This window comes from Musa acuminata, chromosome BXJ2-6 (genome assembly GCF_036884655.1).
Source record: "Musa acuminata AAA Group cultivar baxijiao chromosome BXJ2-6, Cavendish_Baxijiao_AAA, whole genome shotgun sequence".
Taxonomy (NCBI): Eukaryota; Viridiplantae; Streptophyta; class Magnoliopsida; order Zingiberales; family Musaceae; genus Musa; species Musa acuminata.
In genome coordinates this window covers 19,351,119-19,378,348 of record NC_088343.1, presented here as the reverse complement: position 1 = coordinate 19,378,348, position 27,230 = coordinate 19,351,119, and the positions used below count along the sequence as shown (strand labels likewise).

The 27,230-nt window shown below is 39.8% G+C and overlaps 1 protein-coding gene across 1 annotated transcript; it reads left to right on the top strand.

Annotated features, from left to right (window-relative positions):
• Window positions 1–7,122: 7,122 nt before the first annotated feature.
• Window positions 7,123–25,082, top strand: LOC135615173 (actin-related protein 3-like). Its single transcript, XM_065113324.1, has 10 exons — window positions 7,123–7,604; window positions 9,128–9,362; window positions 9,441–9,665; window positions 16,029–16,175; window positions 18,314–18,406; window positions 20,179–20,298; window positions 23,505–23,615; window positions 23,690–23,815; window positions 23,886–23,984; window positions 24,633–25,082. Exons 1-10 carry the CDS (start codon window positions 7,558–7,560, stop codon window positions 24,711–24,713), a joined length of 1,284 nt encoding a protein of 427 aa, XP_064969396.1. The 5' UTR covers window positions 7,123–7,557; the 3' UTR covers window positions 24,714–25,082.
• The last annotated feature ends 2,148 nt before the right edge of the window (window positions 25,083–27,230 follow it).

Sequence of the window (27,230 nt, the reverse complement as noted above, 5' to 3'; positions counted from 1 at the left end):
GAAAAACACTTCATAGACAATGCAAATTACAAACAGACTTTACAAGCTCTGAACAGTGGCACAACAAAGGGTAAAATGGTCCATTACAGACCGAAAAGCTCTCGCACGTGTCCACATGACACAACCTTTATTTACAAGCCTAAAGAGGCCACCAACCCAACTAACATGGGACTATTTAGCCTTCGGCCGCCCCTCTACCTGCTGTACAAGGCATGAACATGCCAAAAGACAACGGACAGACATAAGCATTACATCCAACATCTTGTTTAGAAGTTTGTCCGTTACATTCTCCCCCACTTATCCCTTCGACGTCCTTGTCGAAGCCTTTGTGAACACTGCAACTCTTCGCCTTTGCTGAGTCTTCAATCTTCTGCTCCAGCTGCAATGCGCCTCCTGGCTCTCAGCTGCTCTCCGCTGCTGTTTCTGAGTAGTCGAACCTTTGATCCGCCATGCTGCTTCAACTCGCCAATGACTCTGACTCTAGTGTGGGGTTGGCTGAGTTGTATTGATCCTCGTTGATTCCTGCGGATCCACCAAATGAAGGAAAAGACCATCCTTACTACGCCAGTCTCTCAAAATTTCCACATGCTGCTTGAACTAGGTGGATGCTTATTGGAGCTTTAACGAGCATCGCCTCGCAAACTTCTGAAATTTTGGGTCCTTCCTCCACAAAATCTGCTCATTGACTCTTCTTTCAGTTAGTTGTCACATCCAAGTAGGTTCGCATCACTTCCGCTTTCGATTGGCATTTCGTTGGGAAATGAGGCGGACAATCTACTCTCAGTAGCACTGATCACCGTTGGTGAGGATTTGACAACTATTATCTTCCATTATCTTCGAAGGGTCTTTGAACTTGTGCAGCGCTCCTCTGCTGGATAGATAAGAGAATTGGGGTACTTAGTTTCGCCCATTCTCTTAAGAGTTGAGAAGGCAAAAGTTACTTGACTTCGCCCGCCTCCTCGAGGTTGTACTTCATGCATCGAGCTGGTTACTGGCCTTCGCCTGCTCTTTGCTCACACTTCTGAAGCACTTGAAGTGTTTGCACTCCTTGCGTTGAGTTAGCTACTGTGATTCACCTTCTCAATGCCATTGAACTTCTAGAATGTAGGAAGTTTTCACCCCAACTTGGAGTAATTCTCTGATAGATGAGGTCGCCTCTGGGATTGTACCGTCTTCTCCATCAACCCTACCGCCTACTCCACTGAGTAGCAAAGGTACAGCACCGCGTACTGCCTGCTTCGTTCCTTGGTCGTGCACTCTTGCATGACCCGAAGTCCTTCACTTACGGCTATCTTGATGAGAAACTTGTTGACACCGGTCTTACAAAGTTTCTTGGCCTCTGCCCTTCAGCCTTGTCTCGGTACTTGGAGATTGCCTCTGCATGCTCCACCTCCTCGGCCCCTTTCACGACCAAGCGCTCTCCCTCCATGAGAGCAAGGGATCAATGACTTGCACGGAAGTCCCGCCTCTGCGGTACCATGGCGTTGCCATGCCCATGGCCCTACTATCCGTCGCCTCGCCTCTGTATCCCTTTTCTTCACAATTAGTAGAGATGTCTCCGTGGCACTCCTCTGAGTCCACCTCCATTCTAACTAATGCTTGATTTTGGGTAGCTAAGTCCCTCTGGACTCGTCGTCGCTTCCTCGCCCCTTTCGACCCCCTGCTCCAACACCTCTGTGTTCTCCAAGCAGTCTGTTTGGTCGATGGAAAGACAGACTGCAACTCCCATGCATGGCCTCTGCCATCACGTTGTAGAGTTTGCACCGATTCTGTTCTCCTTAACTTCCTTGGTAGCAACGTTCGCTTACTCGACCTTGTCCTCTGACTTGTCGGGATCCCTTAAGCGAATATGAGCTCTGGAGAAGTCCAACTCTCCAGCTGCTTCGATCATACCTCTGCATGATCAAGTCCCTCCCATGGAACTCACTGGTACTTGCATTCGAACTTTTCCCTTGGTGGAACCCAGCCCCCATATGCTGATGACCAAGGTTTTCATCCGATGCAAAATTCGGTGCACGCCCGGAAGACCCGCCTCTGCGGTACCATGGCCTTCACTCCTTGAATCCATAGCCCTTCTTGCCATCGTGTTGTTCACCAAAGCGGAGCTCCCAGTAGCTCCCGATCATACCTCCATATGATCTCATCCCTCACGGGACCATATCGTGTGTGTCACATTGCCACGAACTGTTCCACCATGATCCGCTACACCATGTCGCCTCCTGGTGACATCTCCATTGCATTCTGATCCTTGTGGAATAAACTCGAATTGTGAACCCTCCATGTGTGGCCTCTGCCAATACATCGCAGGGTCTCCTCCACCTTCGATTTTGTTCGCTCCTTTGGCAATCGACCTTCATCCACCCACTCTTGGGTCACACCTAGATGAAGCACCACTCTAGGATAGTCCGTCGCCTAGTAGCTCCCGAAGTCCACCGACTTCACTGTAGTTTGTGCACCATTGTCTGGATCTTGGGCCTCTGCCCCTACCAGCACAATCTCCGCTGCGCACTGCTTCCTTCATGGCAACTTGAATGGCAACACTATGGCATATTCTTCAAGAGTACCCGCCTCTGCGTCCTCTTGCCCTGTGCTAAGACCTTCTGAACCCAACTTCGCCTCCGCAAATTGAGTCGCCTTAGTTCCTCCATCAAATGCTCCTCTGAGATAAGGTGCATGTGCCCAGAAGCTCCCTTCGTCTTTGGCACCATGCAAGATGAGTCCGCTCCGTCAGAATGAAGGACCCATGGAACAACATGATCCTACCCTTGCCTCTGCAAGAGTTCATGTCTTTGACCTCTGTCTAAGGAAAGCACTATGCTTCTGCTCCATGTTCCAACTTCTCTGCTGGCTCCCTTCATGCGGCTTGGGTACTTCGCCAAGTTACACCCAAGTTGCTCCGCTCCTCGTTTTTGCATTGAGTCGATGGTGGCCCTCGCGCCCTCCATTCCACGGGTCAGCCCTCCCTTGAGTCCGATCTCCATATCGACTCTAAGTGTGCCTTCATTTAAGTTGCTTCAGGTTGCTCCCCCACTTGATCTCGCAATGCATCCACCAATGCATTCTCTCGAGCGAGATCATGCGACAACTCCTCGCCGCTTGCTCAGTCCATCGAGCTTCGTGAAGTTGTTGTTTGTGAGGTACTCCTCCTCAACATGTGAAGTCTGTCTCACATGATTCTCCCTTTGGAGTGCCGAGACTTATCCCTCCTAGATAACTGTCCCGTTAGAGCAACATCTCTCTTCGTTTCGGAGACCACCATCCCCTTGGACTACTTCGATCTGCTGAACAAACTGTGCATTGTTCTGCCTCTTGCAAACGCACTTGCTAGATTGCGCCTCCACGTCAATACAGCCACCGCCGCACCCCTCAAGGCCTAGCAACATGCTAAACTCGTTGCACACTTCAGCCTCCTCCGGACGTATCCTTTGCATGCCGAAGAGAAAGTTTCAAAGCTCCATGGCGCCGAGTCTCGACCGCCTTGGGATGGCCACGAACATTCCATCGTCCGCATACAAGCCCATGCATGAGTACCGAATTCTTCGAGTTAGCAATTCCCCTCACCTCTGTGAGCTTTGCACAACTCTTTCGGTCGCTGAGCAACTCATTCCACTTTGCATGGTCTCGTCCTTTACCAAGCGCCTCGCTTGCCTTGAGCACCATCAAGTAAAGTTGTCAACGTTGAGCCGTAGCTCAAACTTAGCCATCCCAGCCTTTGTGCGCTCCGCATTCTTCCAAGCTTGCCTGTTCTCGTGGTGCCTCTTGCGCGAAGGGTTGGCCATTCCTCAGAATGCCAATGTTAGATGCCCGCTCCTCTGAGCGACTCTTTTCCCTACATCTCCATGCCCGTTTTCCCTTAAATGGTCGCGCGTTGCTGACTGCCCTCAACGCAGCCCCGCTAGGTCCCCCACATTTGCATGTCAAGTGTTTCTATGAGTGCTTGTCTCGCTCTGATACCATAATGTCACGACCTTAGCTGGTTTTGCCTAAGGCGTGCGGCACTCTCGCGCGTCCGTCCGCAAAGGTCAGCCTCCCCGAAGCCTCCCATTGTCCCTTAGGACCAACAAAAGAGAGAACGGGTTAAAGAGGACACCTCAATCGGGATCCACAAGCAAACATGTCCGAAAAACACTTCATAGACAATGCAAATTACAAACAGACTTTACAAGCTCTGAACAGTGGCACAACAAAGGGTAAAATGGTCCATTACAGACCAAAAAGCTCTCGCACGTGTCCACATGACACAACCTTTATTTACAAGCCTAAAGAGGCCACCAACCCAACTAACATGGGACTATTTAGCCTTCGGCCGCCCCTCTACCTGCTGTACAAGGCATGAACATGCCAAAAGACAACGGACAGACATAAGCATTACATCCAACATCTTGTTTAGAAGTTTGTCCATTACAGTTAGGTCCCCCACGTTTGCATGCTAAGTGTTTCTATGAGTGCTTGTCCCACTCCGATACCATCTGTCACGGACTTAGCTGGTTTTGCCTAAGTCGTACGACACCCTTGCGTGTCCATCCACAAAGGCCAGCCTCCCCGAAGCCTCCCATGGTCCCTTAGAACCCACAAAAGAGAGAACGGGATAGAGAAAATGCCTCACTCGGGATCCACAAGCAAACATTCCAGGAAACACTTCATAGACAATGCAAATTATAAATAAACTTTACAAGTTCTGAATAGTTGCACAACAAAGGGTCAAAATGGTCCACTACAGATCGAAAATCTCTCACAAATGTCCACATGACACAACCTTTATTTACAAGCCTAAAGTTACCACCAAACCCAACTAAAATGAGACTATTAAGCCTTCGGTCGTCCCTCTATATGCTGTGCAAAATATGAACATACCAAAAGACATGAACATACATAAGCATTACATCAAACATCCTATTTCAAAGTTTGTCCGTGACAAAATGTAGGAAACTTCCCCCCAAAACGCAGAAACTTCCCGCCAAACGCAAAAAACTTCTCTCTAAATGCAAAGATTGCTTGTCAAGGTAGGAGCCATCGAAGGACGATGATTTCCTGCACAAACTGATGTGGCAAGTCATGCCACTCGGCCGCATCAATCATACAGCGCCCGAGTCACGCCACTCAGCCACATTAGTAATATAGTTCCCGAGTCATGCAACTTAGCCGCATCAGTCATGCTACGCTCGAGTTATGCCACTCGACCGCATCAGTCATGCTATGCTCGAGTCGTGCCACTCGGCCGCATCAATTATACAGTGCTTGAGTCACGTCGCTCGGCCGCATCAATCATGTTGCACCCGAGTCACGCCGCTTTGGGCGGCATTGTACTCGATCGGCGTCGTCCCGACTTTTGCAGGATGGCACTATGCACGGTCAATGCCGTCCCGGCCTTTGTGGGATGGCGCTATGCTAACCCGACCTTTGCGGGTCGGCGCGGTACTCGCTCGATGCCGTCCCAACCTCTTCGGGACTACGCTATGCTTAGTCAGCGCTGCCCGACCTTTGCAGGATTTGTGTTGACTGAGGCGTGCTGTCCTAAGTGCTGATGTGGTCATGAATAATGGTAGGTTCCTAAGATGTGTCATTGAGAAAATGTTCAAGTCATTTCCATATATTCTATAATCCATAGAATAAACATAGGTGGCACCATTAGGTTAGCTAGTACACATGTCCACTATTTTCTTTTCTTTAACTTAAATCTGAATCTTTCATAAATCATATCAAAATTTTAATATTCACATTTAGGTCCCTAGCCATAAACTTCTAATATAATATCATTTAATATAAAAAATTATTAAATAATCCTCATATTTATCAACAAGCATTTACTAAATTTTCAAAAATGGGGGATGTTATAATGACTGATGCGGCCGAGTGGCACGATTCGGGCGTAACATGACTGATGCGGTCGAGTGGCGTGACTCGGGCACTATAGGACTAATGCGGCCGGCAGGACTCGGGGATTGTATGACTGATGCGGCCGAGCGACGTGACTTAGGCACTATATGACTGATGTGGCCAAGTGACATGATTCGGGCATAGCATGACTAATGCGGCCAAGTGGCGTGACTCGGGCACTGTAATCACAACGTCGTCCCGCAAACATCAGGACGACGTCGATCGAATATAGTGCCGCCCAATAAGAGGCCGGGATGGTGCCCGCCAAATACCATGCCGTCCTGCAAAGGCCAGGACGGCGTCGGCCGCTCCCAACGCCATTCCGAAATGCTGGAACGGCACCCGCAGAGTGCCCCCCGACCCGCAAAGACCGGGACGATGCTAAACCGAGTACAGCATCGATGGTAATAAACAACCCAAGTACGATCGATCCCCTTGAGGGGAAGATAAAAACCCCTAGAGGGGTCAGACAACAGAGGTTCCTCTCTGGTCATCATAGAGACGCCTTTTAGAGCTCACATGCTCCGAAAGGGCAAAACCATACGGGTACGCCCATCGCCCAAAACGAATAATTCCTCGCGAGCCTATGAGCTATACAATGACCGACCGACCGACCGACCGACCGACCGACCGACCGATCAAATGGTCCTTATCAAATGTCAAGATATATTAGAAAGAAATACAATGGTGAATAATATAAATTGTCTTGGTATGTGTTCCAACATCACAGCTGTTTTTTCCCGACAATTGGAGCAATTAATTTCCAAATAAATATATAAGAGCTATTTTTTCAACAATTCAAAATATCGATCTCGAGAAAATGCAGAAAATTTAGGGGGAAAAAGTTCATACAGAAGTGAAAACCTCGAATGAATACAAATTTAATTATTACTATTCAACATCTCAGAGAAACAAGCATGGCTGGAACAATTACACTTGCCAACACAAGTCCGAAAGAAGATCGATCAATTATTTACGTGGACTAGTAGTTTTATCTTTTGCATCCAACAGTTTTAAATAACACCAAAAGAAATAATTCCAATTAAAATGATATGTTACATGAGAATTCACATGTCCCCAATTTTCCTCAGAAGAACAAAAAAAAAAAAAACTATTAACTTAATTCGAGCAGAATTAAGTTATGATTAGAAACGTGGCCCATCCGGTTCCCAAAATCAAGTCAACGCCTCGTAACATTATTCTACCATTGAATCCGAAAATAAATGTGGCAATTTGATCGAGATTTGTTAGCTGTCACTACTGCCCGTTTCGATCGACAGGAAGAGGGAAGAGACAAAAAGAGACGCAAGGGAGGGAGAGAGAGACAGAGTCAACAACCAAGAAAGCTGTGGAATCGACCCGAAGGCGTCGGCGTCGGCGTCGGTGGGGGCGGTGATGTCTTCATCTGCGATTCCGCAGCAAACCAATCAGTAGTTCCGGAGGCAGCTACGCCTGCAGGAGGAAGAAGGCAAGCAAGCGGCAGCGCCGTACGTCACGCCCCTCCCAGATCTCGGGATCCGCTTCGTTGTGTGGGTGCCACGACAAGCTTGCTTCGGATCCAAGTTGTCGTCATCCTGCTCCAAGGCAAGCTTGCTTCGGATCCAAGTCGCCGCTGCCATGGCACCACTGCCATGACCCCTGCTCGGATCTCGCCAGCGGATCCCTGCTCCCGGTTCCCCGATGGACGCTGCTTCTCGGCCCGCGGTGGTCATCGACAACGGCACCGGGTACGCGTTTGACGTGCTGGTGTTAGATTTCTTTCCGGTGCTTTGTGATTCCACGGTTGTGATTTTGTGAACTCAAGAGTTGAAAACGTTGAAAGCTATAATCAATTATGTCAAATGTAGATGCATCATTGGGTTAGAGTAAAGATAAAGAATCTGCAAAGTGATTTCTTTCGTCTCTGATAAATCGATTGCAATAGAAGCACAAAGCTACAACAAGACATACCAATGTTCTTCACGATGACAATATGAATCATGTGCTCATGGTTCTTTTTTTTCCTTCAATTATACAGAAAAGCTGCGAAATTGATTTGAAGGTTTGTTGGGAAGTTCAGCTTAGAGTCAGAAGTTTTGTGTCAAACGTAGATGCATTTTAGGGCTAGAAAGAGATGTAGAGTTCGCTATGTGATCACTTTCTTCCCTGATGAATCAATTGCAGTAGAAGAAGCTACATAAGACATTTCCTTATTATTGTTATGCTAGAGTGGGATGTTAAATTGACTCCTAGAGTTTGGCCTGAAACCCTATCAGCAGCAATATTGAAGCCTAAAGTTGAAACTACTTAATCCAGCAACCTAAGAATTTAGTCAGAATCTCAAGCTAAATATCAGACCTGTTTGACTAGTAGACCAGTGAATATGTAGCTTTCTATTTTTTACCTGTGACCCTGACTGTTAACTAGCTGCAAGCATGGTGAATATGTTATCATGAGATTAGCACCTTATAGGGATTGACATTATGTATGTTTAAAGGTCTGCTAACTTGATTATTCAATGTCTTGATGGATAAGGTATTCTGTGACACAGTACTGCTCTTCTAAGGACTTTGGTATCATATTGATAAGTTGTTTGCGATTAGTAAGGGTTTGTGCATTTAACACAAGGCCAACAAAATCATATGCTTTAGATGCTCATATGTTTTGAGCAAAGTTAAGAGTACAACAGAGACTCAGAACACTGCAACAGAAACTATCTTCTTACTGCCTTCTAATGGTTCGACGAGCCGGCTAACACTGTAGAAATAGGAGACAAATTCATATTCAAGTTGATCAGACTAAATAAAATATCATCTTTCTTTAAGCCTTAATGATTTGAACATACTTGTGTCCCAGAGCGGACTTTTGGCTCTCATTATCTCTTTGAACAATGAAAAACCAACTCTAAAAGCTTTGAAATTCTAGCTTTCAAGGTGTTTCTTTCTTTCTATCCTTCTATTGTTTTGCTGGGTTGCAGGTTGCTTGACCTAATACCGAACTAAACCATATGGTAAACGGTGTTCTTGTGCGTCAGTGTAAACCCACTATGATTGATGTGTGTGATATTCTAAAATGTGAACGGACAAACTAAAATTTTGCTGATTAAAATCTCACTAGATGGATCTTTACGTGAAATATTTATGACTCTGAGGGGATTGCCATCTTCATGCTCATCTACTCAGACTTACTGTTAGTAGTTATATTTTTATGAGGTGAGCTACCTATTATTGTTATTTTACTTTCTTCACTGGCCCAAATGTTTTATGCTTAGGTATACCAAGATGGGATATGCTGGCAATGTTGAACCTTGCTTCATCATACCTACTGTAGTTGCTGTCAATGAGTCTTTTTCAAATCAATCAAGGAGCTCTGCTAAGGGAAATTGGCTAGCACAGCATAATGCAAGTGTAATGGCCGATCTTGATTTTTTAATTGGGGAAGAAGCTTTAATGCGTTCTCGGTTTAGTACGGCATACAATCTTAGTTACCCAATTCGGAATGGTCAGGTAAACACATCATTAAGAAGTAGCATTCATGTTTATGTACTCCCATAGTTGCCTTGGGTTTATAATGCCCTTTTACAGGTGGAGAATTGGGATGCAATGGAAAGATTTTGGCAACAATGTATCTTCAATTACTTGCGCTGTGACCCAGAAGATCATTATTTTCTTCTAACTGAGAGCCCACTTACTGCCCCTGAGAACCGTGAATATACTGGAGAAATCATGTTTGAGACGTTTAATGTTCCTGGATTGTATATAGCTGTTCAACCTGTCCTTGCCCTTGCTGCTGGATACACTACTTCAAAGGTTATATCTAATCTACATGTCATGCTTGATTGTTGAAAATTATATATATTATCTTATTAATGCTCTTGAAGTGCTCATTGTACAAGGTACCATTCAAATTCAGTTTCTCATCTCCAATTTAGGAACTAATGATATCAAAATTTGCTAATATGTATATAGTTTTCTGGTTATCAATAACTTCATGAAGCAAGTTTTCATGTTGCAGTTCTCAGTGCACATCGTATAAGTAGTTTTCTGAAATCAGGGCATGATACATAGACATGAGGAACATGCACTTGTTTATGCTTGAATGTGCTATTCAGGTTCATTGGACGTGTGTCCACAGGCACAGAGTACATCATACTCTGCAGTTCACACCCGTTTCCTTTTCTTTTATTAGCCTGCGTTTGGTCAACGAAATATAAGTGCTAGTTAGCATGGACTATTGGCACTTGTCATATAGATGTTCTAACTCCTAAGAACAGTTGCTTGCCTTTTGAGCCGATATTGTGTTAATAAGATATATGCAGAGTTGCATGGTTGCATACACTTAATTCTCTGAAAATCCCGAACATTAAGAGCCTCATGCATTGTGTTGCACTTTGTTACTGTTCATGATATATTTGTGCATTTTGTTAGTTCAAAACATGTCTGGTTAGTGATATGGTGGTTCGTTTATTTATTTTCTAAATTTTGCAAATTCTTGCCTTAAAGATGAACTTGTCCACTGTAAAAACTATTATTCTTCCATTTTCAAGAACCTTCTCAATTGTTTAGGCATACACAAATGCTGCTTTATTAGTTGGATGAATTAAAATTTGACTATAAATCTTCCTTTGTTGTCATGTGTTTCGTGTCCGCCTAACTTTCAAAGAAATTAGTAGTGAAGATAGAGAACATTGTAGCACCACTAATGAGTGTTGTTGTGACACGGGAATGCCTAATTTGCTACAATCTGCTCATATGGACCTTGCTGATGCTATGGTATATTTTTCAGTCCACAATGTTGCCTCATAATTTTCAACTCAACCCACTCAATTATGACAGCTTATGAGTATATTCTCTACACAAAGTTAAAGCTGTTTCAAAATATTTTTCTTCATGGCTAAGGAACGCATTAAAGAAGTTAGTTACCAGTTGTAAGACACTTAAATCTTGTAATTCCCTATGCATGAAGGGTTATTTCATGCACTAGTATTTATTTTGGTGTTCTAGGGTTAGAAAGGTTTTAGAAACAGATGATATTGGCATAAGCTCTTTTAGAGTGCTCTCTTAAACTCTGTATCTCTTGGATGCGTTATTGAGTGGTGAGTCTTTTGCTTTTAGTCTATATTCTTGTTTATTATCCTTGGGGTGGTGATTTTTTTGTATCCTTTTGTGATTTTAAACTTGATGGTGAGCTATTTTTCGTTTTTATCAAAGTTTTTTCGTGAGTTCGCTCCTTTTCTATCCGAAAAACTCATTCCAACAAATATAATTGTACTATCGATTTTTCTTCGTGAGTTCGTTAATTTTCTATCCGAAAAACTAATTCCAGCAAGTACAACTGTACTGTCGATTTTTTCTTTCAAAATCCATTCTGCATTTTACCCCCCCCGGTATCAGTTTGGTGTTCGAGCTGAAGGCTAGAGATCATGACAAAGCAGAATAGAAAAGATATAGTTGACGAAGGTAGTTGTCATAAAGATGAGATTGAGTCATTAAGGCTGCAGCTATGAAGATTGTTGCGTAGTCTACAAGAAAAAAAAGAAATAATTGAAGAACTTCGAAGTAGAAACAACCAGCATGAAAGTGATGTCCAAGAGTTTACTTCTGATGACGATACACCTCCTCTTCTAAGGGAGTTGAGAAGATTTCGGATAAGACATAGAGTTCAAGACGAGTGGCAGAATAAATATAACCCAAGATTGGAGATTCCAGAGTTTGAAGGTAAAATAAATGTTGATGACTTTATCGATTGGCTTAATACAGTAGAAAGAATTTTCGATTTTCACGAACCACCAGAACAAAAGAAGGTAAAATGTAACACCCCTGATTAGTCCCACATCGGAAGTGAGCAAGATTAAGATTGACTTATAAGGGTCTGATAAGTGTACTATTATAAACTTCAACTTATGCATTTTGGTTAGTGGTTTAGACCAAACGAAGTTAATATACCAATTAGCCTATCAGGCTCGGGTCATGACATTTGGTATTAGAGCCGATCTAATATTTTGGTATGGTGAGGGGGCTTGACATAAAACTTGTGTCACTTAAAATCAGATGGAATGCATTTTTTTGGTGGGAAAATCTGAAAAAACAAAGAGAATATGAGGGGAAGAGTAAAATTGTGACATGGGAGAAAATGAAAAGAGAGCTAAAGTTGTTCAACCGCAGCCATATTGATCTTTAAATGATGTGAACAAGTTGGTATTAAAAGTTGAAAAGCAACAGAAGTTTGAAAAGAGTTCTTAGTACGATTCAAAAGAAGGCTATATAAAAGGAGGAAGTTCCAAGCTTACTGTCCAAAGCAAGGTGATATCGAAGGTGCAAGACAAGGGTGAAGGACCTGCTGGCAGCAAACAAACACATAATTCTTCTATGCCAAGTGGCCGAAAATGCTTCAAATGTCATGGTTTTGGACATATTGCTTCAGATTGTCCAAATAGGAGAATTATAACTTTGGTTGAAGATCATAGTGATAGAGGAGAAGATGAAGCCGACGACGAACCAAAATACGATGATGATGAGAAAGAGATTACTTATGCTGATCATGGTTTGTCTATGGTGTTGCAACGTAGCTTACAAGTGTCCTATGTGGCCGAGGATGAAAGTTTGGTTAGAAAGAACATGTTTCACACTAAATGCACTTCTTTTGGCAAGGTGTGCTTGGTAATTATTGATAGTGGCAGCTTTGGAGATAGTGCAGAAGCTAAAGTTGGATACAATCCCTCATCCACGTCCTTATCAATTATGTTGGCTGCAAAAAGGAAATGATATCAAGGTAACTGAAAGATGTTTAGTTTCATTTTCTAATGGCAAGTATTATAAAGACGAAATATAGTGTGATGTTGCTCCTATGGATGCTTGTCATTTGCTGTTGGGAAGACCATGGCATTATGATAGAAGGGTGTTGTATGATGACTATAAACATACTTATTTTTTTAAGGTGAACGAAAAGAAGTTTATTTTGGCTCCTTTACAACATTCTGGAATCAGTGCACCAAAAAAAGGAGGTTAGTGCTTTTATGTCTTATGGTGAATTCAAGGGTGAATTAGACAAGGGTGGTTATGTTATGGCTCTAGTAGTAGTAGAGGCGAATGAACAACACAAGGAGGCACCAGTAATCATGAAACTAATCCTGGAAGAGTTTCAAGATATTGTACTGGAAGAGATTCCACATGATCTTCCACCTTTGAGTGACATCTAACATCACATTGATCTTATTCCGGGGGTGATTCTACCTAATAAGGCAGCATACAGAATGAGTCCCAAGGAGCATGAAGAACTTTAAAGGCAAGTGGATGAGTTGGTGAAAAAGGGGTTAATTCGCGAGAGCATGAGTCATTGTGCGGTTCCAGCTTTGTTGGTGCCTAAGAAAGATGGTTCTTGGAGAATGTGTGTGGACAGCTGCACCATCAACAAAATCACAATGGATTATTGTTTTCCCATTCTAAGGTTAGATGATTTACTTGATCAATTGTGTGGTGCTTATATTTTCTCTAAAATTGATTTGAGGAATGACTATCACCAAATAAGAATGAGGCCCGGAGATGAGTGGAAAACAACATTTAAAACTAGAGAAGGCTTATATGAATGGTTGGTTATGTCATTTAGACTATCTAATGCTCCTAGCACTTTCATGAGATTCATGAATCACATACTTAAACCATGTATTGGAACTTTTGTTGTGGTTTACTTTGATGATATATTGGTGTACAGCAAGACCGAAGAGGAGCATATGATTCATCTTAAAGAGATATTTTTTATTTTGATAACAAAAGCTTTATGCTAGTATGAAAAAGTATGATTTTTTTACTCATAGTGTAGTGTTTTTGGGATATGTTGTTTCGAAAAATGGAATCATGATGGATCAAAGCAAAATGGTTTTCTTTTTCGAGCTAATGCCTTGTGTGTTCCATCTTGTTCTTTGAGACAAGTAATTCTAGTTGAAGCTCATGGTGATGTTTTGGGAGGACATTTCGATAGGGATAAGACTCTAGCTCTTGTTCAATCAAATTTCTATTGGCCTAAGATGTTCAGAGATATGGAGACATGTAAAACAATACCGAGTGTGTCATTTGGCAAAAATAAGAAGTCAAAATTCTAGTTTGTACACTCCATTGCCAGTACCAAATGCTCCATGGGAGGAAGTGAGTCTTGATTTTGTTTTGGGACTGCCAAGAACTTAAAGGAACAAGGATTCTATCATGGTTGTTGTTGATAAATTTTCAAAAATGTCTTACTTTGTTCCCTACAATAAATTAAATGATGCATCTCTTATTGCTGATTTGTATTTTAAGGAGATTGTTAATGTATGGTATTCCAAGAACTATGGTATCTGATCGAGACTCTAAATTTCTTAGTCATTTTTGGAGAAATCTTTAGAGGAAGCTGGATACTTCTTTGAATTTCAATAGCTCGCATCATCCACAAACCGATGGGCAAACTGAAGTAATGAACAAAAGCTTGAGAAACTTACTTAGAAGCTATGTTGTTTAGAACATTAAGCAATGAGGTTTCATTCTTCCACAAATTGAGTTTGCCTACAATCGTTCCATGTATCATAGCATTGGCAAGAGTCCTTTTGAGATTGTTTATGATGCTAATCCTACTGGTCCTTTAGACTTGGTCTCTCATTCGACAACTAAGCAATTTAGTGGAGATGCTGATGAAAGAGCTAAGCAGATAAAGAAGCTACATGAGGATGTTAAAGCAACCATTAAGAAGCAAAATGAGAGGTACATACAAGCTGCCAATAAACACAGAAAACATGTGGAGTTTGATGCAGGTGATTTGGTTTGGATTCATCTAAGGAAGGAGAGGTTTCCACCAAGCAAATTTAGAAAATTGAAACCGAAGGCTGATGGTCCATTCAAGGTGCTTAAGAGAATTGGCAGAAATGCTTTTGAGATTGAGCTACATGAAGATTACGGTGTGTCCCCAACATTTAATGTGGCTGATTTAAGTCTTTTTCAACCAAGGGAGATTAACATCGGAGTGTCTAATTTGCTATAATTTGCTCATATGGACCTTGCTGATGCTATAGTATATTTTTCAGCTTATAATGTTGCCTCATAGTTTTCAACTCAGCCCACTCAATTATGATAGCTCATAAGCATATTCCCTACATAAAGTTAAAGCTGTTTCAAGATGCTTTTCTTTATAGCTAAGGAACGCATTAAAGGAGTTAGTTACCAGTTGTAAGACACTTAAATCTCGTAATTTCTTATGCATGAAGGGTTGTTTCATGCACTAGTATTTATTTTAGTGTTCTAGGGTTAAAAAGGTTTTAGAAACTGATGATATTGGCAGAAGCTCTCTTGGAGTGCTCTCTTAAACTCTGTATCTCTTGGATGCATCCTTGAGTAGTGAGTCTTTTGCTTTTAGTTTTGTATCCTTGTTTATTATCCTTGGGGTGGTGATTTTTTTGTATCCCTTTGTGATTTTAAACTTGGTGGTGAGCTATTTTTTGTTTTTATCAAAGTTTTTTCGTGAGTGCGCTCCTTTTTTATCCGGAAAACTCATTCCAACAAATACAATTGTACTGTCGACTTTTCTTCGTGAGTTCGTTCATTTTCTATCCTAAAAACTCATTTCAGCAAGTACAATTGTATTGTCGGTTTTTTCTTTCGAAATCCATTCTGCATTTTATCCCCTCCCCCGGTTTCATGTTATGAGGGATATGATTGAATATTTACATTTGGATAAGATTACTGCAACTATGGGTGCCATGCTGGGAGAAACACCAACAAAGATCGAAGAAGAAGACTATACATATTAAATCTAGCATATCAATTAGCCTGCTTCTTGAGCATTACAATAAAAGGATATTTTATATATTACTGGTTTAGAAGCATGAAGTTTCTTCTGGAACTCAACCGTTCATCTTTCTAAATGAACCAATTATTCACTCAACCAAGATATAGGTGATTACTCTAGCATCTTTCTTTGTAGATTCTTAATGAAGCTTATGACAAATGTAGCTGGTCATCTGTATCTGGACCATTTTTCAACATCTTATCCTTTTTCTAACTTTCGTTTTGACTAGTGATGGATCTAGTAAGTTTGTTTGTGGTATGATGCCAGTTTTTCTCACAGAACTCACTTGTCTTGTAGCAAATTTTGGGTTGACCAATACAGCATTACTCTTATTTGTTTTAAGTTGACCTGCGATTTTTCAGTATGAAATGACAGGGGTTGTTGTTGATGTTGGAGATGGTGCTACTCATGTAGTTCCAGTTGCTGATGGTTATGTGATAGGAAGTAGCATCAAATCAATTCCTATTGCAGGCAAGGATGTTACTCAATTTATTCAGCAGCTTATGAAGGTAGAAGGCTCCCAGTTAAAACTTTTCTTTCCCTTTATATTACATCGATTTTGGTTGTTCAAACAAATGAAACCTACTTCCAGTCATCACATGCAACTAATTCCATCAAAATCTTTTTATCATCCTTCAAATATTGAAGAAAATATTTGATTTGATTTATTCTCATCCTAGTCATATATTGAAATCAAGTGAAACACTCTCATTCTCGTCAATTCATATGTATTGAGAAAAAAATGTTGAAGTTACATGCCCTAATTTGTTTACTACCTGGCTGTAATATGGCAATGCTTGGTTTACATTGCCATTCCTTTTATTTTAAGCTAGATAGAAAATATTTACAGAGTTACTTCCTTGGTTGACATTACATCCATTCTATTTTAAGCTAGATAGAAAATTTTGACAGAGTTACTTCTACACAAAATAGCCAATTATGTCAAAATGATTTTAATCTGAATGCTCACTACCTAGTCTAGGTGAAAATGGTTTACAATAGAAAGAGGAAAATAAGCTTATTGAGAAACAGTTTCGAGAAGTACCTCAATCTCAATGTTAAGAGTCAGTATCGTTTTGGTGACCACACCACAGAAGGCATAAAATACGATACAATTATGAGCATCAGGGAAGTGAACAGTATAAACTGCAATATCTCTTAAAAAATTAGAACTCTGGTACATGAATCAATCCCATATGCTGACTTTAGAATAAGTGACTGAGGTATGTCCAGTGAAGTTAAATGATATCTGGAGGTGAAATAATAGAACAATGATAGGTAATACAAATGGAGTAACAATGATTAATTGTTCTAATCTTAACAATATCCATTCTGTTGTTCTTGATGATACTATAATCATGTTTGGTTGGTTAACTTACCTTGGAATTGGGTTTATATTTCTTTCAAAATGCCATGATCTCACACCAACATTTATTTATCTAATTTATTGTTGAAATAAACATCACAGAAAAGTAAAATTGTTTTGTCAGCATATTCTTGTTTCTTCCCGATGTTGCTTTGTCAAAGATGCTCTTGCTGGTCTTCAAATCTTATCACACCCTCCTCTTCTAAAGCAGGCTTCTTTTATGCAATGTTATACCCCATGACAACATAGATGCCAAATTCTTCTGATGGTTTTTCGGGGTATTCTGTGCTTTATAGTTTTTTTTGTTCATATTTACTAATCTCTCTGCTGTGAGACTTAATCAATTTCTTTCATTGGCAAGTTTCACATTCAACTGACTTTGTCGATTTTAATCCAAATTTTCTTGTTAATAGCCTTGGGAAATGCTTAATAAGATTGTGAAGTGAAATGCATGTGTGAAGATGATGTCAAAAACAATGCCTAAGCATTATTTTCTTGAGTTATCTTCAGCCATTAATTACCGGAGAGGAGATGAGAGAATGAGGGGTGCCTACTGACCTTGTAAGCTTATGAGACATTTCACGGCTCTTATTCCCTGGTTATCTTCCGTCTCAAGGCTTGAAAATGTATCTATTATGAGCACAGGAACTAGTTTATCATTTAATGTGAATTGTTATAGGAAGGAGAGTGGATGAGAATCTTAAAGGGATGATAAAATTAAAAGTTTTTTTAATATGCAGCATCCTCTCAAATATAAAAATGGAAGTAGGTTGATCATTGCTTTTTCCCTGATTCATTTTCATTTTCTCTGTAAATATTATACGAAGTTATATGCCAGTTTGTAGCTGGTCTGCACCAGTCTGGCCAACGACCAGTACAAGTTTGGTACCTGAAATTATAATCCTTGTTACTAAAATTTTTGCCAAGCATTTAATCTAGTTCAAGATGCTGTCATTTTAGGCAGCTAAAACCCTTAATGTATCTTATTCCAGCAATTTGGTTAGTTTATAGTCTAGAGCTTTTTCTCCTCTATACATAAAAAATGTTAGCATTCACGCTCTGATTCTGTTGATTAGGCATCTGAATTTATATTCTTTTTTACATATCAATGCATGATATGTCAATGTTTCCTTTTTAGCAAGCTATTTTTAGAATGAACTATCTTGGTTGTAATTAATTTTTTAGGATCTGATAATCATGTCGTTTCTTGTTTCAGTGAATTGCATTGGTTTTTAATCTTCTATTATATATTTGTTATAAATATTTCTACCATTCACACAGGAAAGAGGAGAACATGTACCACCTGAAGACTCTTTGGAAGTAGCAAGAAAGGTCAAAGAAATGTATTGCTACACATGCTCAGACATTGTAAAGGTAATTAATGTTGTGACATGTTTCTGTGGAAACATAGATAACATATTTCTATCGTCTCATTTCTCTTCCTGGATGGTGCATGATTTTAACTTTTCTGTATATGGTTTAAGTTACTGCACCAGCATTGGTTCAAGGTATTACATTAAATTTCACCAAATAGTTTTTGTGTCTTAATGTTATTACCGAAATTTAACTTGTGACATATGTATATAGCTCTTGGAGATCAGTATGTCAGTGTCATTATAATGATGTCTGGAAACATGTATATTGGTGGCAGAGCTTAAAGCATGACAGGTGTTAAGCCTTCAAATTGACATCAAACGAAACCGTGAAACCTATCGTCACAACTGCCAGCGAACCACTGATCATTCTTATACTTGAAGTTTTTCGTTTTGTACTTTTCCACTTAAAATTAAACATTGCAAGCAGTTACATCTTAAGCTTGTTTCCAACTATAATTGCAAATCCTGTTCCATCTATGTTATATATGATAACAGAGCTGAAATTCATTTATTGGTCTTGTATAATAACTAGATTACCCCCAGTGGCAAATGGCTGATACTGTCTTACATTCATATGTGTAGGATTCTTTGGTTATATGCAACTGATAAAGATGTTCTATACTTCTTAAAGCCAAATTGCAGGTTCAGGATTTTTCAATGTACCCTGCATCAATATTCATGGCATTGTGTGGTATTATTTAGTGGTAACAATATTAACATTATATATGGTGCTGCAGCAGGCCGTTTGAGGATTGTAACAGAAAGATAAGGAAATGGAAAGAAAAAAAATTGAGATGAAGGTTTTTCATGTGGCAACCCTAGATGAACCCATTGGGTATTAGTTCTTGCGAATAGGTCAATTCACCTAATATCTTGGATAGAAGGGCTCAAAATGTTTGATCCCAAATTACTAATAGCGAAGCCTGTCAAGCATTATCAAACAATCCAACCATGTGAGACTATTTGGGTCATTACAAACACAAGTGACTAACAACAACTAGGGTTATTATGTCTTCATTTTAATATAAGATAGGATACTGCAGTCAAAATTCTGTAGTATGTACTTTGCATAAAATGACGATGAAAGTTCTTTGATAAATATTTGGTCCCATAACATGGCACCTATTCTGTAAGCTATCTTGTTGCATACATCTGAAAACCATAATGCATTTGTTGGGAAATAACGAAAATTTGCTGACATGTGCTAAATTTTCGTGATATATATATTAGACGTATTTTTTCATGAAACTGTTGCATACCTTATTTCTTAGCCTTTGTATATCTGTGTCTCAGTCATAGTTTTTGAGTTGCTGTCTCCTTAACTTTTGACTAAATGATCTATAAACTAAGTCCGAACATCTTGTTTAACTTTATGGTTTTACTAATAATTGGATTATAAAATATTTATATCAGGTAGATATTTGTCATCTATGTCCAAGTATTCTGTCAGTTTTATATAATTTTAATATTAGAAAAAATTTGTGAGTTTTTTAATCATTTAAGATGAAATATACTCATGAAGCATGACAAAATAATTGTTGCTGTGTGAAAAATCTCAACTGGTATGGTAGAGCCTGAAACGATTGCTTTGAGTAGTAAGGATTTTGTATAAAGAAAAACATCATCAAAACAGTTGCTACATGGAGATTCCTATTCAATAGTAACATACATGTTGCGGAAAAACTACATAATAATCTTTAGTGATAAGAATTATTATTATTATTAGCTTTTTTCTTGTTATTAGCTGATAATTATGTTGTATTTTCTCAGGAGTTCAATAAACATGACAGGTTGCCTGGCAAGTACACTAAGCAATGGGCTGGAGTTAAACCAAAGACTGGGGCATCATATACCTGTGACATTGGATATGAGCGCTTTCTTGGTCCTGAGGTACGCATTTCAATTTAACTATTTTAATTAGTCCAAGATTGTACTTCTTTTATGAAGTAATTTCTGTCACATACAAGTGTCAATCTTTTTAAGAATGCAAGGTACCATTTTATTTTTTTGAAAATAAATAAATCAGTATGGTTCATCTTGGAAACACATTTGTTTTTAGGCTGGTGTAGGTTAGTCTTCTGTGTGTGTGTGTGTACTTTAGAAAGGAAACATGATGAAATTCAAGGAGAAAAGATCACTAATGGCTATTGTTCAATATATATCTTTATAAGACTAGTTGTGTCAGATTGTTGCATGCAATTTATAGTTTACAAAATGATTGTGTGCCTGCATGTGTCTGCACTGTTTGTGTATTAATGAATAGCTATCTTACTTGTATGATAGCCTTTTACATCCTATTATTCTTCCTCTTTTGTTGGAATCAGAAAGAGTTTTGAGCAAGTACTCTTGACCAAAAATAGAATATGAGACTAGGGGGATGCATTTTAGCAGCTTCTCAAACACCAGAATCAGGGACAAATGATAGCGGACATTTACACTTAAGTATGATGAATAAGAAAATAATTAGGAACTTTGAAATTTGATCAGCACAGTGATTTAAAAAGCGCTAGGCGCCAAAAGGCGCCAAGGTCCAAAAACGCCCGAGGCGCTAGGCGCTCGCCCGAGCGAAGCGAGGCGCTAAAATATAAAAATATAAAATATAATTAATAAATATAATTATTTAAAATTTTAAATAAAAATATAAAAATGTATAATATAATTAATAAATATAATCACATTAACAGTATAAACTTGCTGACGGAGAAACGAGGAAGCAGCGGCGAGCGACGGCGAGCGACGGCAGCAGTGGCGGCAGCAGCGGCGGCGAGCGGCGGCAGCAGCGGCGAGCGGCGGCAGTAGCAGCGGGAAAGGGAAAGGGAGCGGAAGGCGCGAGCAGCGGGAGGCCTCGAGGGAGGCGCGAGCAGCGGGAAGGCTCGCGGGAGGGCTCGCAGGAGGCGAGAGGGCTCGCGGGAGGCGCGAGCAGCGGGAGGGCTCGCGGGAGGCGTGAGCAGCGGGAGGGCTCGAGGGAGGCGCGGGCAGCGGGAGGGCTCGCAGGAGACGCGAGCAGCGAGAGGGCTCGCGGGAGGCGCGAGCAGTAGGAGGGCTCGCAGGAGGCGCGAGCAGCGAGAGGGCTCGCGGGAGGCGCGAGCAGCGGGAAGGCTCGCGGGAGGGCTCGCGGGAGGCGCGAGCAGCGACAGCGGCAGCGGGAGCAGCGACAACGAGCGACGAGATCGGGATCGGGATCGGCAGCGGCAGCAGGTTAGTGGTGGGTTAGGGCTAGGGTTGGGGTTATATCGGTTTAGTTGGTTCGATTGAACCAACTAACAACCGAACCAGGACCGAACCAGACCTAAAATTCTGGTTCGGTTTACCCAGGCGCTCGCCCGAAGCGCCCAGCGCCTGGGCTCGAGCGAGCGCCTAGGCGGCGCCTGATTGAAGCGCGCCGCCTGGGACATTAGCGAGGCGCTCGGGCCTCGCCTCGCCTCGCCCGAGCGCCTAGGCGAGCGCCCGAGCGCCTTTTGCAATCACTGGATCAGCATCAGTTTGGCAATCATGACAAAGCACCTTCTCAAACACCAGAATCATTTTTGCAACAAATGATAGTGGAGTACCATTTACCATGTTTTCTTGACAGCTTAGCTACCATATGATTGTAATATAGCATCTGTTTTGGCTTCCGTTGGAAGTTATTATGTCCAAGAATTGGAGGCTATGCCATTGATATTGATCAAATCTCTCTTCATCAAATTATTCTCTATTTCCATAAATTATACCCTATCACCGTTTCTACCATGATTGCCTGCTACTTGTTTTCGTCAGCCTTTCCATTGGCAAATTGCAGGTATGAGATTGTTGATGTGCAAATTCCAAATTGATGACATATTCTTTCAAATGATGATTTAATGAGAAAATCTTCACCACTACAAATTGACCATAAAAAATTATGCTTATTAGCTATTTTCCTTTTATTACCCTGTTCTGAATATTTATGACACGCTGTTTAGCAGAAACATGGATCTTACATGACATCTATATAAGAGTTAGGAGAACACTGTTAAAGCATTATGGTTTTCAGATCTGCTCTCAGGTTGAAGAAATTGGCAGCATAGAAAATCATTCAAATTTCAGTCGAGGAATTCCAAATGGGAAAAGAAATTGTGTTTTCAGCATAGCTTATGCTTTTAAGCTTATTAGCGATGACATTATGTCATAATGCTTGACACTTAGTTCTTGCAGTATAACCGGATGTCGGGTCCTCAGCACAAGCTCATAACAGAGTCCTAGTAATTGGACCTACCTTAAAATTTCTCTCATGAAGTCAGATTGCTTTGTGTTATAGTGTTTATTCTGGTAATTATTGCTTGGTAGGGTATTCTTTGACTTCTGTTATGGTGAGGCTTTCCAAAGTTAGGACAGTTTCAGATTTATCACACTTTTGTAGAACAATAGACAACTAGAAAAAAATCTGAAGCTTTGATAAAACGTCACAACATACTGTACATCAGTTATATTACTCTCCCTTCCATTCTGCAGTGGGAAATCAGTAACTATGGGTATAAATATCTATAAGAAGTCAGTATCTTTTTGGGGGGTTGATGTATGCTGCCATAAAATGTTTGGTTGCTCTGATTTGTTCCTGGTTAGTTATGATACAGGAGCACCTAAAATACTTGCAATCACTGTATCCAATAACATTATTTAGCTTGGATAGATGTACAATTCTTCATTTGGCTTCTACTTTAAAAATATAAAAATGATTCTGATTATTGTTATTTCTCCAGCACTGCTAGTTTTCTTTTGTTAATCGATAAGCCAGCTCATGGATGACCATGTGCACAATGAATGTTTTACAGTTATATGCTGACGCTAATTTATGGTCATTTAGATCATGATTGATTATTGAGTAATTATGTCTTTTTTTCCATTTTTAATGGATTTCCACTTGTTTTCACATTTTTTATATTAATTTGTGGAAAAATTAGTAAATTTCTTGATGAGAATGCTAAGAACGCAATCTTGCCAGTTTGTTACAAGCTTATCATTCTTGTTTAACAGATAGATACTTTTTCAAGTTATTATTATTGTTTATTCTTTTTATCGTTTTAGTACTGTTTATCCTACAGCATTGTTGTCCAATGTTTTCCTTTATTTTGCAGATCTTTTTCCATCCTGAGATTTATGGTAGTGATTTTATTACTCCTTTACCTGTTGTTATTGACAAATGCATTCAGTCATCACCAATTGACACCAGGAGAGCTTTGTATAAGGTTGGATTGATCTTATTGCTGCTAAAAACTTAAAATTTCACTTCCCATAATTCAAAGTTTATTATTTGCCTCAGAATATAGTACTATCTGGAGGATCAACTATGTTTAAGGACTTCCACAGGAGATTGCAACGAGATTTAAAGAAGATTGTGGATGCAAGGATTGTGGCATCTGCTGCTCGACTTGATGGAGATGTAAAAGTAAGTTCTCTTTAGATTCTCATTCAAATACATATGCTTGGCACTTACTGCTTTATCTTTGTGGCTTCAGTCACAACCTATTCAAGTTAATGTCGTCAGTCATCCTATCCAGCGATTTGCAGTTTGGTTTGGAGGTTCTATACTGGCCTCTACTCCTGAATTTTATAGGGTACTACTCTATCCATTTTATAAATTTATATTTTTTTAAAATTCCAGCTAGCTAAAATAAGTTAAAAGTATTTTTCTCTTATTTAATATGACATACTCTTTTTTGTTGCACTTGTCAAATATATCAAAAGATCGCTGTTCAAATGTTGCTTATGTGTCATTTGTTGGTATACGTGGGACAAATCAATCAATTCTAGCATAAGTCATGAAAAATTTTGAAGTTTATAATGTTCCTGCATGGTAACTATTTTTAATAGATGCCTAGTATGTCATTTGTTATAACTATTTTTAACTATTAGTGACTTAATAGGCACTAATCATCAACAGAACCTTACGAGCCACTCGACTAGAAGTTTTATTACTCAATGATAGAACATTAAAAAATCAGACAATTACCATGCCTGGTATTTTTCTTATTTATCTTATTTGCTTATATATATATATGTATATATATATACATATATATATATATATATATATACATATATATATATACATATATATATACATATATATATATACATATATATACATACATATATATATATACATATATATACATATATATATATATATGTATATATATATATATATATATATATTTTTTTTTTTTGTAAGATTTTATATGAAAGCTTGTTTGGTTGTGCAGGCTTGCCACACAAAAGCAGAGTATGATGAGTATGGAGCAAGCATATGTAGAACCAATCCTGTCTTCAAAGGCATGCATTGAAATGCAAAGACAAAGTGCCGACACAATCAAAGCTGATTCTCCTCATGCAAAGTTCTACAGCAGCATTGATACAATGATGAAGGGAACCCTTTGTTTGCTACATACATGGTATGTTGTATGAATAGTCAACCTAATTCCGATGTTGTCAATTCATTACATAGTCATTTGTACAAGTTTCCCCAGACTAAATGCATCAAAAAGTGACAAGAAATCTGTTTGTTCTACATATTTGAACAAGTCTGAGTTGAATGACCTTGTAGCTAAAGCTAAATTAAGTCAGCATGCCATTTTTTGTGTATAAATTTGCAAGGAACTGTAAGCAACAATGTTGACTGTCTATATTGTTGTAAACCGGTCTTTGTCTCGGCATGTACTGTTGTTACTTTAACTGCAATTTAGTGTCATAAAAGCAAGTATTCCACAAGACAAAACTAGTCTTTGAGATGTTCTTAGAGATAGAAATCTGAGACATTCTCATACGAGAGCAAAATCTTGGGTGGATGTATCAGTGAAAGTGTAGCGTAGTGGTCTTTTTGCCATTGTGTTTTCTTCAATAGAATTAAGCCACAAACCAAGAATTGGTTGCACGAGCATGCTGAAGGTGTGTGCAGGCTTATTATTTCCAATTCTCCACTAGTCCACCTTGGAATAAGTGTTTTTTTTCTTTCGTCAATCTTCTCTCTACATCCATTCAACTTGGTGAGATTTGACATAATTTGTCAACCAATTAGTAAGTAATTTGATTATCTTGCTGAAGTGCATAAATTCCACAAAATTGTGAATTTTCCTATTAAGAACATCAAGGAAGGACTTTGAATCCGACTTCATATGAATTATCGACGACCCCTTTCTTTAAAGCAAATTCACATCTTGTATGTATATCAAGGGTGAGCTTGCTGATTAGGTTTTGTGTAAATGTGCATTTAAGGATTCCATGTGAATCAACTAAATCAGTACATCTATTTGATAAGAACAAAAAAAAGGTGTACTCCGAGACTCCCAGGTCAGTGTCCACAGCCTTGAGACTGTTTTCTCGACTCGATTAAAGATTAAAGATTATATGAAATATCATATGCATGTTGGTTCTTCTTTCAGACACCACCTGTAAACTGGGTAGGAACAAATAGACAAGAAACAAAAAACAATTTTTCTGCCATAAAATGACCATTTATAAAGGAAGAAATTCCTGTATAAATGGTAAGCTGCATCAGGCCTTATTTGTCAGGAAAAAGGAAAAGATATTCTCACATGTGAAGCTGATTGCAATATTAAGAGGAAAAGAAAATAATTTTGGGAATTAATCTTTCTCACGTGTGAAGCTGATTGCAATTTATTGACCTCATGGAGCCCTGCCAAAGGTGGGAAGTGACAGATATTCCAAACTGCCTCGATGACATCTTCTGCAGCTAAACCATTGTTGTGAACCGACTTCAGAGTATGCCTTCTCACATACAGATAAGTAAAAGAAATGAGATGAAATATTGCAATTAGTATCCACATATATACAACAAAAATGGAGGTGCATAAATCATCATAAAGCAGTGTTGTTTAACTCATGAAGCTCGTGGTACTACTTTTTGTCATGTATGAGAAAAAACATCATAATGAAGAAGGCAAAGAAAAAAAAGATAGAAAGTAGTGTCATACAATAAGTGGCGGTTGCCTACTCCTTCAGCACCAGATACCCTTGGATTTGACATCCCCATCGATCACTAGTAGCAAATGATCAGCGAAAGCTTTCCTCATTCTAATTTTCCCTCCTGAAATGCAAATAAAAGAGAGGCCAGAGGTGGCACAACTGCTGAGCAACTTGTTAGCACTCTCATATCAGTTTTTCGGTTGGTTTTCACACATTATAATATCCTTCGTTCCAAGATCTATACATACTCTCAGCAAAAAAAAACAAAAAAAGAGGACAAAAGAGGTGCAAACTGCACAGACTAATAGCTTGTAACAAAAAGAAGACTCAGCCGATTCTGTGTCAACAAGGATGAAGAATGATATCACAAGTAGGTCCTCACCCCTCACAGGTCTTGGACACCTAAATCAAAAGCTTTCAAACCATCATAAACTATTAACGAATGTCCTAAGCCTAAAGTGTCACAAAATTTTGCTAACCATGTGCAATACCTCTATGACTATAATTCATTACTCGAAAAGCCACTCCACCACAAGACTCAATCTTGCAAGTGAGTAGATAATGGTGAACTTGGCTCGTACTATTCAAGACTAGCAGCTAGAACTTGAAAACCAAATTGCCCAAGCAAGATAGTGAAGTTTTATCCATATATAAAAAGTAGAAAGAAAAAGCACGGACGGACTACATGTCAAAATCCCAGTTTGATTGTCGAGGAACGGCACCGTCGAGCAACAATGCAGAAACATGTTTACATCATGAAGCAATATATCAAGTTGTTCAATAACACGAGAAAGTAGGAAACCAAAGCGATCGGAAAAGAATACCCCACCGCCACTGGAGCAGCTACCGGCGCAAGTTTGGCCTTTGCAGGTAATCGC